Source organism: Pogona vitticeps, chromosome 6 (genome assembly GCF_051106095.1).
Source record: "Pogona vitticeps strain Pit_001003342236 chromosome 6, PviZW2.1, whole genome shotgun sequence".
In the NCBI taxonomy this organism is placed as follows: Eukaryota; Metazoa; Chordata; class Lepidosauria; order Squamata; family Agamidae; genus Pogona; species Pogona vitticeps.
Window position 1 is genome coordinate 116,338,277 of NC_135788.1, and position 12,548 is coordinate 116,350,824.

Genomic DNA, 12,548 nt, shown 5'->3' on the forward strand with positions numbered 1-12,548 from the left:
AGCAACCCATGGAAATGAGGCTCCCCTCTACACTGTCATAGACACTAGGCGTTCCCTCTGTGTATAGATAGGGGCAGGTCATCTCTGTGTATGCCTCTCACACTCAGTGAACTGGGAAGGAAGGTGCTGTACGGCACTTCGGCCCCAGCAGGCCTTAGGAGGAGGGACTCCCTGACTCATCGCTGTCTTCCTGGGAATGGAACAAAGAGGGTTGAATCAGAGCGCCCTTCCCTTTTCTCACTCAAAATGGGCTTAATCCTCATTTCCTGCGGCCATGTTTTTTCAGGAGGCCGATGGGGATGGGTGAGCAAGACCCTTCGCTACAGGGTGGATGAAAGTCAGCAATGTTTAAAAAAATTAAATTGATTGAAATCACAGTAATTTAAAAAAATTAAATCATGATTTAAATCAAACCCACTTTGCTTCATGACATGATGGTGAAGAGGAGAGGGAAAGTGGTGGTTTTCGGAGCAAATTCTGTCACTCGCTGCCTTTTCTGGCAGCAGAGGGAAAGTCAGCAATTCTTTATTTGATTTGTTTGTTTATTGTTTTACTTTATTATTTAGGGAGAATTTGTGCCACAGGTGGGAGAGGAGAAAGGTGTTGAAAGAGTAACATTTTGTCCCCTGACTGGCCTAGGTGACCACAGTCCTTAACTTGCTGTGGGTGAAAGAGAGGAAGTGTTATGTACTGGTGTACCTCAGGCAGCAAATTGTGTTGGGCTGGCCCTGGAATTAAGACATGCAGATGCACACACGTCTGTTCAGCAGTGTGGAAAAGTGGTTTTATTGAAAGGTCCTACAGTGAGTTAGAGCCCAGGTAAACGTTCTCTCAAGGAATTCAAAGTTTGAATGGAAGTTCGGCCGCACCGAGAGCGTCTTTGGTCTAAGGGCAAAAGACAGTGGTGCCTCGCATTAAGACGTTAATTCGTTCCAGCAAAATCACTGTAGAATGAAAACAACGTACAGTGGGGTCTTGACTTGAGAACTTAATCCGTATTGGAAGGCGGTTCTCAAGTCAAAAAGTCTGTAAGTCAAGTCTCCATTGACCTACAGTGCATTGAAAACCGATTAATCCCGTAACAGGCCATTTTTGTTCCATTTTGGTTTTTTCCTGGTCTGTAAGTCAAATCTCAGTCTGCAAGTCAAATCTAAATTTTGCGGCTAGAGAAGTCTGTAAATCAAAAAGTCTGTAAGTCAAGCCGTCTGTAAGTCAAGGGTCCACTGTAATGTGAAAATAAAAAGCCCATTGAAACCTCTTCAATGCGTTCCAGTGGGCTGGAAACTCACCGTCCAGCAAAGATCCTCCATAGGGTGGCCATTGTCGGTGGCTGTCTTGCGAGGAATCCGTCCCAGAAAACAGCGGGGAGCCATTTTATTTACCTGGCAGCCATTTTGAAACCGCCAATCAGCCGGAGGAAGATCGTCGTTTTGCGAAGAATCGGTTCCTGAAGCAGGGAACCGATCATCACAAAGCGAAAAAACCCCATTCAGACCATCGTTTTGCGATCGCAAAAAGATTGTCGTAATGCGGTTTCGTCGTAATGTGGGGCAATCGTAAAGCGAGGCACCACTGTACTTCCAATTGTGTGGAAACTCAAAATCAGTTTTCACATTGCAAATCCAGTTCTCTCATTCTAGTCCCAAGTAATGACCAGTCCCTAATAGACTGTGAACAGGAATATTGTTAGATACACAGTGGATGTCAGCCGGATGTTGGTTTGGCTCTTGGCCAGAAGACCCGTGGTCTCATTAAGAACACCCACCCATACCTCTTGCCCATGTTATCCTGTCGTTCCTCCTCCTCTCCTTTATCACCAAAATGTCACGGTGTAATGTTAATGAAAGATTCTGGAGCTTCCAGAAACTCTGAGTTTCGGAAGAGATCTGGATCGTTCTGCAAGGCCAAATCATAAGGATATTTTTTCTCTGCCCAGGATAATGTTGTGGAAGATTGGATGGTGGTGGACCCCAAATACCACCGCCACTTTGTTGCACGGCGGGGCCATGTGCTGCGGGAGATTGCAGAAGAATATGGTGGTGTCACAGTGAGCTTCCCTCGCACTGGTGTCCAGAGTGATCGTGTGACGCTCAAGGGCGCCAAGGACTGCGTGGAGGCTGCCAAGAAGCGCATCTTGGAGATCATCAGTGACCTAGTAGGTCTTTTCCTGTCTTGGTTTAGGTGGGGAGGGATGTGATTTAATAGTTATTTTTCTCTCCTGGATGGGTCCCATATCATGCGGCTGAAAGACCATGTCTTCAGAACTGCTAGAGCATGTTGTTTCTAACTTGGTTCTCTCCTGGAATACGTCTTTTTTGGGGGAAGGGGTCTCAAAAGCTACATAAAATCTAGCCAATAATGTAATGATGCCTGTAAGAATTTTTATTCATGTGTATTGATAAACAGTAGACAGCACCTTAAAAAACAGAGACAGTACCTTGCCGACAAAGTAAACATAGTCAAAGCTGTGGCTTTTCCAGTAGCGATGTATGGAAGTGAGAGCTGGACCATAAAGAAGGCTGATTGCCGAAGATTTGATGCTTTTGAATTGTGGTGCTGGAGGAGACTCTTGAGAATCCCCTGGACTGCAAGGAGAACAAACCTATCCATTCTGAAGGAAATCAACCCTGAGTGCTCACTGGAAGGACAGATCCTGAAGCTGAGGCTCCAATACTTTGGTCATCTGATGAGAAAACTCCCTGGAAAAGACCCTGATGTTGGAAAAATGTGAAGGAAAGATGAGAAGGGGACGAAAGAGGTTGAGATGGTTGGACAGTGTCACCAAAGCCACCAACATGAATTTGACCCAACTCCAGGAGACAGTGGAAGACAGGAGGGCCTGGCATGCTCTAGTTCATGGGGATCACGAAGAGTCAGACACAATGACTAAGCAACAACATGAGGTGGTGATTATGATTTATTGTCCAAGAGTTACAGTGTAAAATGGGAAAGATGGGGAACACAAGCCGCCTTGGGTCTGTTACTTTGGGAGAAAGTGGAGTAGAAGTGAAATAACATGAACTGTGTTGCTTTGGCATGCATTTTCTTTGGGGCCTGAAACGACGGCTATAATGCAGATGGTGTCTCTCTGTTGATACTCCCTCACTTGAGATTGAACCTACTCTGAGCCTGTTTGCCATTAATGTCTCCTGCCTGTTGAAGGCCAGACCTTCCCCCAGGTGACATCTTTCCAAAGCCCCATCGTCCACAGTTTGGTTTCATTTCTCCCATTAGGAGGCCCAAGTGGTTCTCGAGTGTGTCATCCCGCAGCGCTTCCACCGTGTGGTCATGGGGGCCAAGGGCTACAAGGTACAACAGATAACCCGGGACCACGACGTACTGATCAAGTTCCCGGAGCGAGATGATAATTCAGGTGCGTCTTGGCCACGGGGCCAGGAGACCCCCAGGGTTCAGGAGTCAGAGTTCAGGCAGCAAGCTGGTCTTCTGCATCTTTCCTTATGGCCAGGTTCAGAAGCACAGTCTCAGGAAAACGGCGATGTCAGCCCCGAGCCAGACCAGGCCCCCCGCAAATGTGACATCATCCTCATCTCGGGTCGCAAGGAGAAATGTGAGAGTGCACGGGCCGCTCTGCTGGTAAGAATCGCTCCTCTTCTACCCAGTGGATTGGTCAGGCCCAGCTTTAGACCATCATTACTCCAGGCAGATGGGCAGTTTTTGCTTTGTTTCGGTTTTTTTTTTTTAAGTTGAGCGCACGCTCACGGGGATGCAGTCAGATCTGGGGCATGTTTACTTTAATGTCCAGCTATGGCATCCCCATAAACCAGAGACGGCAAAGAGCAACTTCTGATTTTGAAAAAGCAAATAAAGCTAGAAGAGACGCATAGAGGAGTGTCTAAGCGACAGATCTTGGCCGCCAGAAATGACTTCAGAAGACGGAAATAGGAAAACGAGCACCGAAGCTTTCTTGCTGAATCAGCTGTCTTTTCTTTCTTTCCAGGCCCTGGTCCCCATCACCGTGGATGTTGAAGTCCCCTTCGACTTACACCGCTACATCATTGGGCAGAAGGGAGCTGGTATTCGCAAGATGATGGAGGAGTATGAGGTATGGGGCAGTGCACCCGATCATTTTAGGGGGGAAGGGAAGGGTGGGACTTGGTGTCAGCTGGCCTCTTCTCCCTTGCAAAGATGGGGCTCGCCTTAAGGAACATTTGCTGGGAAACCTCTGTGTGATTCTGCCAGCTTCTTGAGAAAGGTTGCTTGTTCGCTGCCCCATGGAAAGGACTGCTAGATCATAAAGATAATTTTCCCTTGTCTGCGAGTCATCCACAGCTAAGCAACAATCAAACTGTTTTGTACGATACAGTGGTGCCTCACAAGACGATGTTAATTCATTCCATGAAAATTGTTGTCTTGTGAAAACATTGTCTTGCGAAACGCGGTTCCCCATTGGAATGCATTGAAATCTATTTAATGCGTTCCAATGGGGGGGGGAATCGTCATCTTGCGAAAATCGTCCATAGAAAACATCTTCTTGCAAAACACGGTACCCCATTGGAATGCATTGAAATCTATTTAATGTGTTCCAATGGGGGGGAAAACCGTCTTGCAAAGCATTGGGCTTAAAAAACAAACAAACAAAAACCGTCTTGTGAAGCATAGACCCAAACATCGTCTTGCGAAGCGCAACAGCGATCGCAAAAACCCATCGTCTTGTGAATTGATTGTTCCACGAGGCAATCATCTTGCGAGGCACCACTGCACAAAAGACCACCATTTAGATGAGTGCACTCAAGTCTTTATGGAAGCTGAGCAGGTCCGATCTGGTGGGATTAATGCAATGTGCAATAACACAGGATGAGGGGAAAATCCTGTCTAGAATCCCAACAGAGAAGCCTGTCCAGTTAAGAGTTGAACCCACAGTACGCAAGATGGGTCAGAAGTCTGATTTCAACTTTGAGGAGGTGAAGAGGCAGACATCTCTTGCCAGTTAAGCGGGCTGCATCGCCTGTGTCTCTTTTCCTTTGCTGTTTGTGAAGGAGCCCGGTACTTCTTTGTTCCTCAGGTGAATATCTCTGTACCACAGCCGGAGCATCAGTCGGATGTCATCAAGATCACAGGCCTGGCCCCAAACGTAGAGCGAGCCAAGGCTGGCCTCTTGGAGCGGGTCAAAGAGCTGCAAGCCGAACAGGAAGATCGGGTATGGCTCGGGCACAAGTGGGCAGAGAGAGATTGTAGGATCTTTCAAGGCTTGGAAGGGAAAGCCTTTCTGATTACTTTTTTCCCCCTTTCAGCTTATATACTGCCCCATAGTGCTTCAAGCACTCTCTGGACAGTTTACAGATTAATTATGCAGGCATACACTTCCAGGTTTGGGGAGGGGGAAAACGCTCGTCCTGGAGCTAAAATAGGTTTGGGAGAGCTAAAAATTGTGATGAAGGTGTTGACAGCCATCTGCGAAAGATCCAGGGGGTCTTTTTTTCTTATTAAAAATATTTTGAGTGGTGCCTATTCAAGGGCATCGAAAGGGCTGACGGTCTGTGTGTGTAGACCACGGACTTCTGGGCAGTGCCCATCTGCAGGTCCCCAGCTTTCCCTGGTCAAGGTGTGACACCCAAGTGTTTTAACAAAGGCTCCTCCAGCCTCACCGTAGTTGCTGATCTCCTCTCCCTTCTGTTCTTCAGGCATTGCGAGGCTTTAAGCTGACGGTCAGCGTGGATCCCAAATACCATCCAAAAATCATAGGGAAGAAGGGAGCGGTCATTTCCCAGATCCGGAAGGACCACGATGTCACCATCCAGTTTCCAGACAAAGGGGATGAGAATCAGGTGGGCGTCTCTCCTGCTTAAAGGGAGAGTTATGGAACCAACAGAGCGAAAGATCAGGCTGATGCTTTTCTGACCCAGACGGGTTTTGAATAATTTTCTCATGAGTTGAAAGCTACAGCTTCGCATTCGGGATGGATTTTGCTGTTCCTCCAGTCTGGAAAGAATTTAACCTGATCCTTTCGTAAGCAGGAAGAAGTAAACCATCCAGTAGAACCTCTCGGTTGTTTGCGTTCAGGGAGTTGTTGGGCAGGTTTTGCGAAATAAATACCAACAAGCTAGAAAAGGGTAAACGAAGTTAAATGTGTGCATGAAGTTTCTCAGCTATGAGCTTAAATATTAAGGTAGAATCTTACTGGGTCTTTACATGCACGAAATTAGTCATGGTTTAATCTTTGAAGTGCTGTGTGAGAACCGCCTGGGGTCTTATCTGTTGGCATCTGCGGCTTCAACATTTCCTCTTACGTATACATAAAAATCTAGTAGAATTGAGTCGTTAGAATTGAAACGTGTGTGTTCAGGAGCTGCAAATCCTAGATAAGTCTGGCTTTTCACATTGAGTTGGATCCACTTCTACTTGTACATAAGAGTAGATTCACTGCCAATTATGAGTTGGAATTGGATCGTGGCTGAAGACCCATTGGCAGATAACCTGTGGTTGAAGAGAGTAACTCTGCACCTCCGTAACACACTGTGATCTTTGGCTTGTTGATGGAAACTGGAGATTGTGCCGCTGAATGAATGGAGCCTCACCTTTGCCCAAGGGAGAGATTGGACATCTTCTTGTGCAAGTTGGGGGGGAAAAAAAGGATGAATGGTTGCATGGAGGAGAATGGAGGGAAAAGATCATCCTCTTAGAACTGCAGAGCTGGAAGGGACCTTGTGGATTATTGAGTCCAGCCCCTGTCAAGGAGGAACGGTTGGGAATTGAACTCCCAGCCTCTGACTCCACAGCCAGACACCTAAACCTCGGAGCTATCAGTAGTTTCCCCAAAATAAACTACCTGGCCCATATGGGGATCAAACCCACAATCTTGGTGTTATTAGCACCACGTTCTAAGCAACTGAGCTAACTTGTCACTGAGTGGGGTGGGTCTCTCCTTCAGTTATGACCACATCTGGATCCAGCCCATTTTAGGACCTGCAGATGGAGTGTCTCCCCACCCCCACCCCAGCAAAAGTGATTTCTGCAAGCTTTGGCCTGAAATCTGGAGAATTACAGCCATAAAGGTTGCCAAAAAATACTCAAGCTGGTGGTTTGACTTGGTATCGAGGACAGCTTCCAGCGCTCCCAGTCCTTTAGAGATGGGCTGAAGCTGTGGGGCAGAGTAGCGTGTTTGCATGCCCAAATGTCTGGTGTTTCCAGTTACAAAAAGGTGAGCGCCAAATAAAATGACATAAAATCCTGTACAGTGGTGCCCCGCATAGCGACGTTAATTCATTCCAGGATTGACGTCGCTATCCGGATTCGTCGCTATGCGGGGGGGGGACCCCATAGGAACGCATTAAACTCCGTTTAATACGTTCCTATTGGGGAAAAACTCACCGCTATACGGGGAATCCTCCATCCAGCTGCCATTTTCGCCACCCGGTAAGCGAGGGCAGGGCACAAAAATGCTGCGGCCGGCCATTTTGTTGACCCGGTGGCCATTTTGGAAGCACCGATCAGCTGTTCCCAAAACATCGCAATGCGATCGCATTAGCAATCGGAAAAAACGGGTCACTATGCTGATTCGTCGTTAAACGGTGCACTCGTTAAGCGAGACACCACTACTGGAATAGAGGGGTAGCCTGGCACAAGAAAAAAAATTTTTTTTGCTCTGATCTCCAGAAAACATGAGTCAGAGGATTGTCCTTGTTTTTAGGTGTGAAACCTAAAGGGATTGCAACTGATTGAGGAACATTTGGGCCTTTTTTTTTTTAAACTGCTGGTTCCAATTAGAGTAGACCAGCGTTCCCTTTAACTCTGCCGCCCTGCGACCAGAACCAGTGGTGCTGGGGACACTCGCTGTGGGGTGGGGGTTTTGCAGGGAAGGAGAAAGGCTGCACAGAAGAGGTGCTGTGGTGCACGGCCACACAGCTTAGAGGGAACTTTGAAGTTCCTGTTGATGAGCAGGCCAGCACTTCTGTAAATACTATTGATTCAATGGATCTACTTCAGTTCACATGACCAGCAGGATTCTGGCCCAGATGTTTTTGGCTACAACCTCCCATCAGCCTCACGTTGCTTGCTCAGTGATAAAGGGGGTGTGGGATCTGATGCTTTCAAACCTTTGGGGGCTCTGAGGTGTGCCCTACTCTAGTTTGAAACGAAGTACCTTCCATTTGTGGAGTGCTGGTACTTATCAAAATGTGGGGCCCCGCTCTTAATCTTTTGTTGTCTTGCTCTGCTGTCGATCCTCCTTTCTCCTCTCCTTCAGGATCTCATCACCATCACTGGGTACGAGAAGAACACTGAGGGGGCCCGGGACGCCATCTTGAAGATCGTGGCGGACCTTGAGGAGATGGTCAGCGAGGACATCCGCTTGGACCACCGTGTCCACGCCCGTATCATTGGCGGGAGGGGCAAGGCCATCCGCAAACTCATGGAAGAGTTTCGGGTAAGGGTGGAAGCTTCATGTCGTCCAGGAGAAAAGTGGGGTGGTTGGTGGTGGGTCAGGAAGTCTCCTGCCTGTGGGGTAGGAAAACTCCGATTCTTCCATGCTGGAAAGGAACAGTGTGCCAAGAAGTCATGAAAGCCATTGAGTCCCACTGCACATCTGTCCCACCCCATCAGCTGCAGAGGTTAGCGGTCAAGCAAAATGGTGGCCCACCTCTTCCACTGCATGCTCTTTGGAGCAGGGCCCGGATCTGCCAGCTGCCGTCGCTTGCTTTAAAAAAGAGCCTTCTCCCCCTTTTCCCAGGTGGACATCCGCTTCCCTCAGCCAGGCTCCAGTGACCCGGACAGAGTCACGGTGACGGGGCTGCCCGAGAACGTGGACGACGCCATTGACCACATGCTTAACCTGGAAGAGGAATATGTGAGAAGTTTGTTGGGTGACCGGAGAGCTGGTGGGGAGGGTGTAATGAGCTGTCCCCCCCCGGGGGGGGGGGAAGGATTTGGTGAAGGTTGCAGGACTGCAGTGCTAATCAGCCAGGCCCCAATGGGAAGGGATTATGGTGGTTGTATGCACGCCTTAATCACCAGCCTTCAGCCAGTTCCTGTTAGTCCCCCTCCTGCCGTTTACAAGCAGTTTTCTTGTTCCAGATGATGGATGTGGTGGAGACGGAAACCATGGCTGCATATATGAAGCCCCCCTCTCGCTTGGAAGAGGAGCCTCGTGGCCCCGCCAAGGGCTTTGTGGTGCGCGATGCACCCTGGAATGCATCTGGGAACAAGGTCTGGGCTCCTCTTCTCTCCCCTCCCCCCCTTTACCTGCAAGCCGGGGCTGTCTTGGCAGCTGCTTGGCTTGCCTGCAAGTAAGACGTCCAGTGACCTTAAAGGACTGAGGGGGTCAGGCAAGTGGTTTCTTGCTCTGAGGACATTAAAATTTGTCCGAGATCCTCTGCCGTCGTTTTGAGATGCACATCATCTATCGTTTGGGTCTCTTATGTACTGGACGCACACAAACTAGGCCTGTTTCTCTCCGGGAAGGGAGATGATTTCACATCCAAATAGCTGGTAGCTCTGGTGCTTATTTAGCAAGAAGGCAAAGAGCTTTTTTAAAAAAAAAAATTAAACCTTCTGTCCATCAGAGGAAGGTGTCGGTGGTAAGTTGATCTCTTGAAAAAACATTTGCAAGAGGACGGATGTATGGACATTAAATTTTTAGTGGGGTCTTTTTTCATTCATCTTGAATAGGTTTAATCCATTAATGTCTTTAATTCTTTAACTTGGCAAATGTTTTGAGATCGATGGAACACAATTTCAGGACGTGACCGCTTTACTGTTAATTTTAACAATAGACGTACAGTGGTGCCTTGACTTACGAATGTCCCAACTTACGACCAATTTGAGTTACGACCAGCTCCACCTGCAAAATTTTGCTTCGACTTGCGGCTGGAGCTTCGAGTTACGATAGGGAAAAAGGTGGGGAATTCAAACTGCTAACCGTTGATGGTGGAGAGGCTGCTTCTTCGTAGCTCTTTCGACCCAGCAGTTAGAGACTACTGTATATGTTCAGAGGAGGCTTCGGACTGCCTGATAAGATGCTGCTTAAAAACTGCCTGTTCTGGGTGGATTTTGCAGCGTGGTTTTGGGCTTGGGGGGGTTATGTTTCTGTTCTGTGATGGGTCTTGCAGTGTTTGTTTTTTGGGATTTTTTTCCACGTTTCCGATGGGTCTTGCAGGGTTTATTTGCTTTTGGGGTTTTTTTCCCCATTTCCGATGGATCTTGCAGGGTTTCTTTGTTTTGGGGTGTTTTTTTTCATCAGCCAAAATGGATTAGTTGCATTTCTGATAGGTCTTGCAGTTTTGTTGTTGTTGTTTGTTTGTTTGGTATTTTTTTTTCTGGCTGGAAAAGATTAATCACATTTTATTGCATTCCTATGGGAAACGGTGTTTTGACTTACGACCATTTCGAGGGATGACCATCTTCTGGAACGGATTGAGTTTGTAAGTCGAGGCACCACTGTAACTTTTTATTTTTTTTTAAGTAGGTTTTTTTTAAAAAAGCTTGTGTGTGGTTTTTTTAATTGTAAGGAATAAGTGCAACAAGTTAATTTCTGCCAGATAATTTCCAAGGATGTCCTTCTGTGTGATCATTCCAGCCAACCTCTCTCTTTGCCATTTTCTGGTTTCAGGCTCCGGATGTGAGCAGCGCCGAAGAGTTCCCCGTCTTTGGCACCGGCGTCGTTCCCAAGCAGACGTCCGTCTGGGGTCCCAAGAAGTTCTGAGCTCTGGACAGAAGGAGGCGATGGAAGGCACTTGCCACTCAGGCGTAGCTCCCGGGCCTGAGGTGGACCTCTTGCCGGCTCTGCTGGAGCCATTTTTCTCCCTGCTGATCTCCTCATGCTGCCGCGACGATTGGGCAGTTCCCTTCTTCTTCTTTTCCACACTCTTTTCTTTCTCTGTGACTCTGTGCAATCCATTACTTGATCAAAAGCCATAGTCTGCACCCCTCATTTCCCTTCTTCCTGTTGAGCCAAAGCAGGCCAGGTTGTAAGCACACAGATATAGACATGCCTCTCACGTGGCTAGCTCCCCCCCCTCCCAATTCCTCTCCCTCTACCCTCTGTGCCAGATTTTCAGGGCATTAACGTCTCCTGGCCTAGTATGGCCATTAACACACACCCCTCCCACCTCTCGGCTAAAGAAAGCAGTAAGCAAAGACCTTTCCTCTCTCCGGACTCCCTCTTCCTGGATGTGGGGTGGTTCCCTGTTTTCGCACACACCCAGAACCACCCCAGGAGGAGAGGGAACGACCCAAATGCACAGAAACCTGAGGAGGGGCACGTTTCTTCTGCTGCTACTCCCGACCGACTGTACCCCCTTACCTTCCCTCGGGGCTCGGAAAAAGCCAGCCGTCTCTTGCCTTCTTGGGCCGCAGTTTCTCCAAGCTCCCCTCCCCAGGCAGTAACCCATGATTTTGGAGCTGCGCCAGGACTAGCGCTGGGGGGGAACCCTGTATCATCTCCTTTTTTTTTTTTTTTTCTTATTGGGGAAGAATATCTAGAAATGGGATTTCTGGTTCCCAGTGGCTGGCTGGTGGGGAAAAAAAAGTTTTGAGAAGCAGGTAGCACTTAGAAACTTTGGCAACTGGCAGGCTTTTTTGCCTGCTCTCTTTCCCTTTTCCAACTCCATGGCACAGTAGAGAGTCTGTGACTGTTGGTTTATTTCCTCCAAGCCCTTCCTTGTATTTTCTTTTTCTTTTTTTTTAATTCTTCCCTTTTCCCTTCCTCATGTCTTCCTCCACATTGCACTTGCTTTGAAACACTAGGGGAAAATATGCAACATTGAACAAAGAGACACTTTTTTTCCCTTTTCCTTTCCGTTTCTAGTCCTCATTGTGTTTTCCAGATTTTAAACTGTGACTTCTGGAGTGTGTGCGTGTGAGATGGGCGTGCGAGTAAGCATCGCGGCTCCACCTTGGTACCCCCAACCCTTTTTGCCGTGGCTGAATGGCAAAGACCAACGACCCCCCGAGCACTGTCGTCATATTTTCTTTTTGTTTCATTCCGTTTTTTTCCTGAAGGCAGGGTTGTGGGGAGAAACGAGAAGAATTTAAAACAACAACAGTGGAGAACACTTATTGGCCTTAAAAGAGAAAAAAATAAAGGACCGAGTGGGGAAAAATAATAATAGTAAAAAAGAAACTTAAGTTTGAGAAAGGAAATATGCAAACTCTGTAGGTCACATGGTGACTCTGGACTTTTCTAATTCCAAATAAAAAGAGTGAGAAAAAAAAGAGAGAAAAGAACTGCCATTTTGGACTTTCAGTATGATAAAAGATAAGTGTTTTATCTACCTTTTTTCAGAGAACAAGAGGATGGGAGGTGACTGCCATAGATAATTTCTTCTGGATTCAAGAATACTGCACTATACCAGCCCCCCCCCCCCCCGGCATTGAAATCACAGCTGCCATTCACACAGGAATTTTGAATTATCCCAGGGGAGGTGCATTTCATTTGTACACACATCATGCAGTTCCCCCTTTTCTCCTTTGCTGTTCTCACCACCTTCTTACCCACTCCTTTCGTCAGCGTTCAGATCCCTTCTTTTTAAAATAGTTTAAAGGGAAAGGTTCCCCTTGACATTTTCCGTCCAGTCGTGTCCGACTTTAGGGGG

At 47.6% G+C, this 12,548-nt stretch overlaps 1 protein-coding gene across 3 annotated transcripts in view; it reads left to right on the plus strand.

Annotated features, from left to right (window-relative positions):
- LOC110087635 (vigilin) overlaps positions 1-12,076 on the plus strand; it is a 57,304-nt gene extending 45,228 nt beyond the window's left edge. For 2 of the 3 annotated variants that reach the window (XM_072976992.2, XM_020809494.3), the window contains exons 19-27: positions 1,937-2,155; positions 3,235-3,594; positions 3,959-4,063; positions 5,024-5,158; positions 5,643-5,786; positions 8,204-8,383; positions 8,687-8,803; positions 9,031-9,162; positions 10,565-12,076. In XM_072976992.2, the coding sequence (XP_072833093.2) occupies positions 1,937-2,155; positions 3,235-3,594; positions 3,959-4,063; positions 5,024-5,158; positions 5,643-5,786; positions 8,204-8,383; positions 8,687-8,803; positions 9,031-9,162; positions 10,565-10,657 (1,485 nt within the window). In that variant the 3' untranslated portion in view covers positions 10,658-12,076. The remainder of the gene's footprint in view (positions 1-1,936; positions 2,156-3,234; positions 3,595-3,958; positions 4,064-5,023; positions 5,159-5,642; positions 5,787-8,203; positions 8,384-8,686; positions 8,804-9,030; positions 9,163-10,564) is intronic. The other variant, XM_072976993.2, reaches the window with a different exon arrangement.
- The last annotated feature ends 472 nt before the right edge of the window (positions 12,077-12,548 follow it).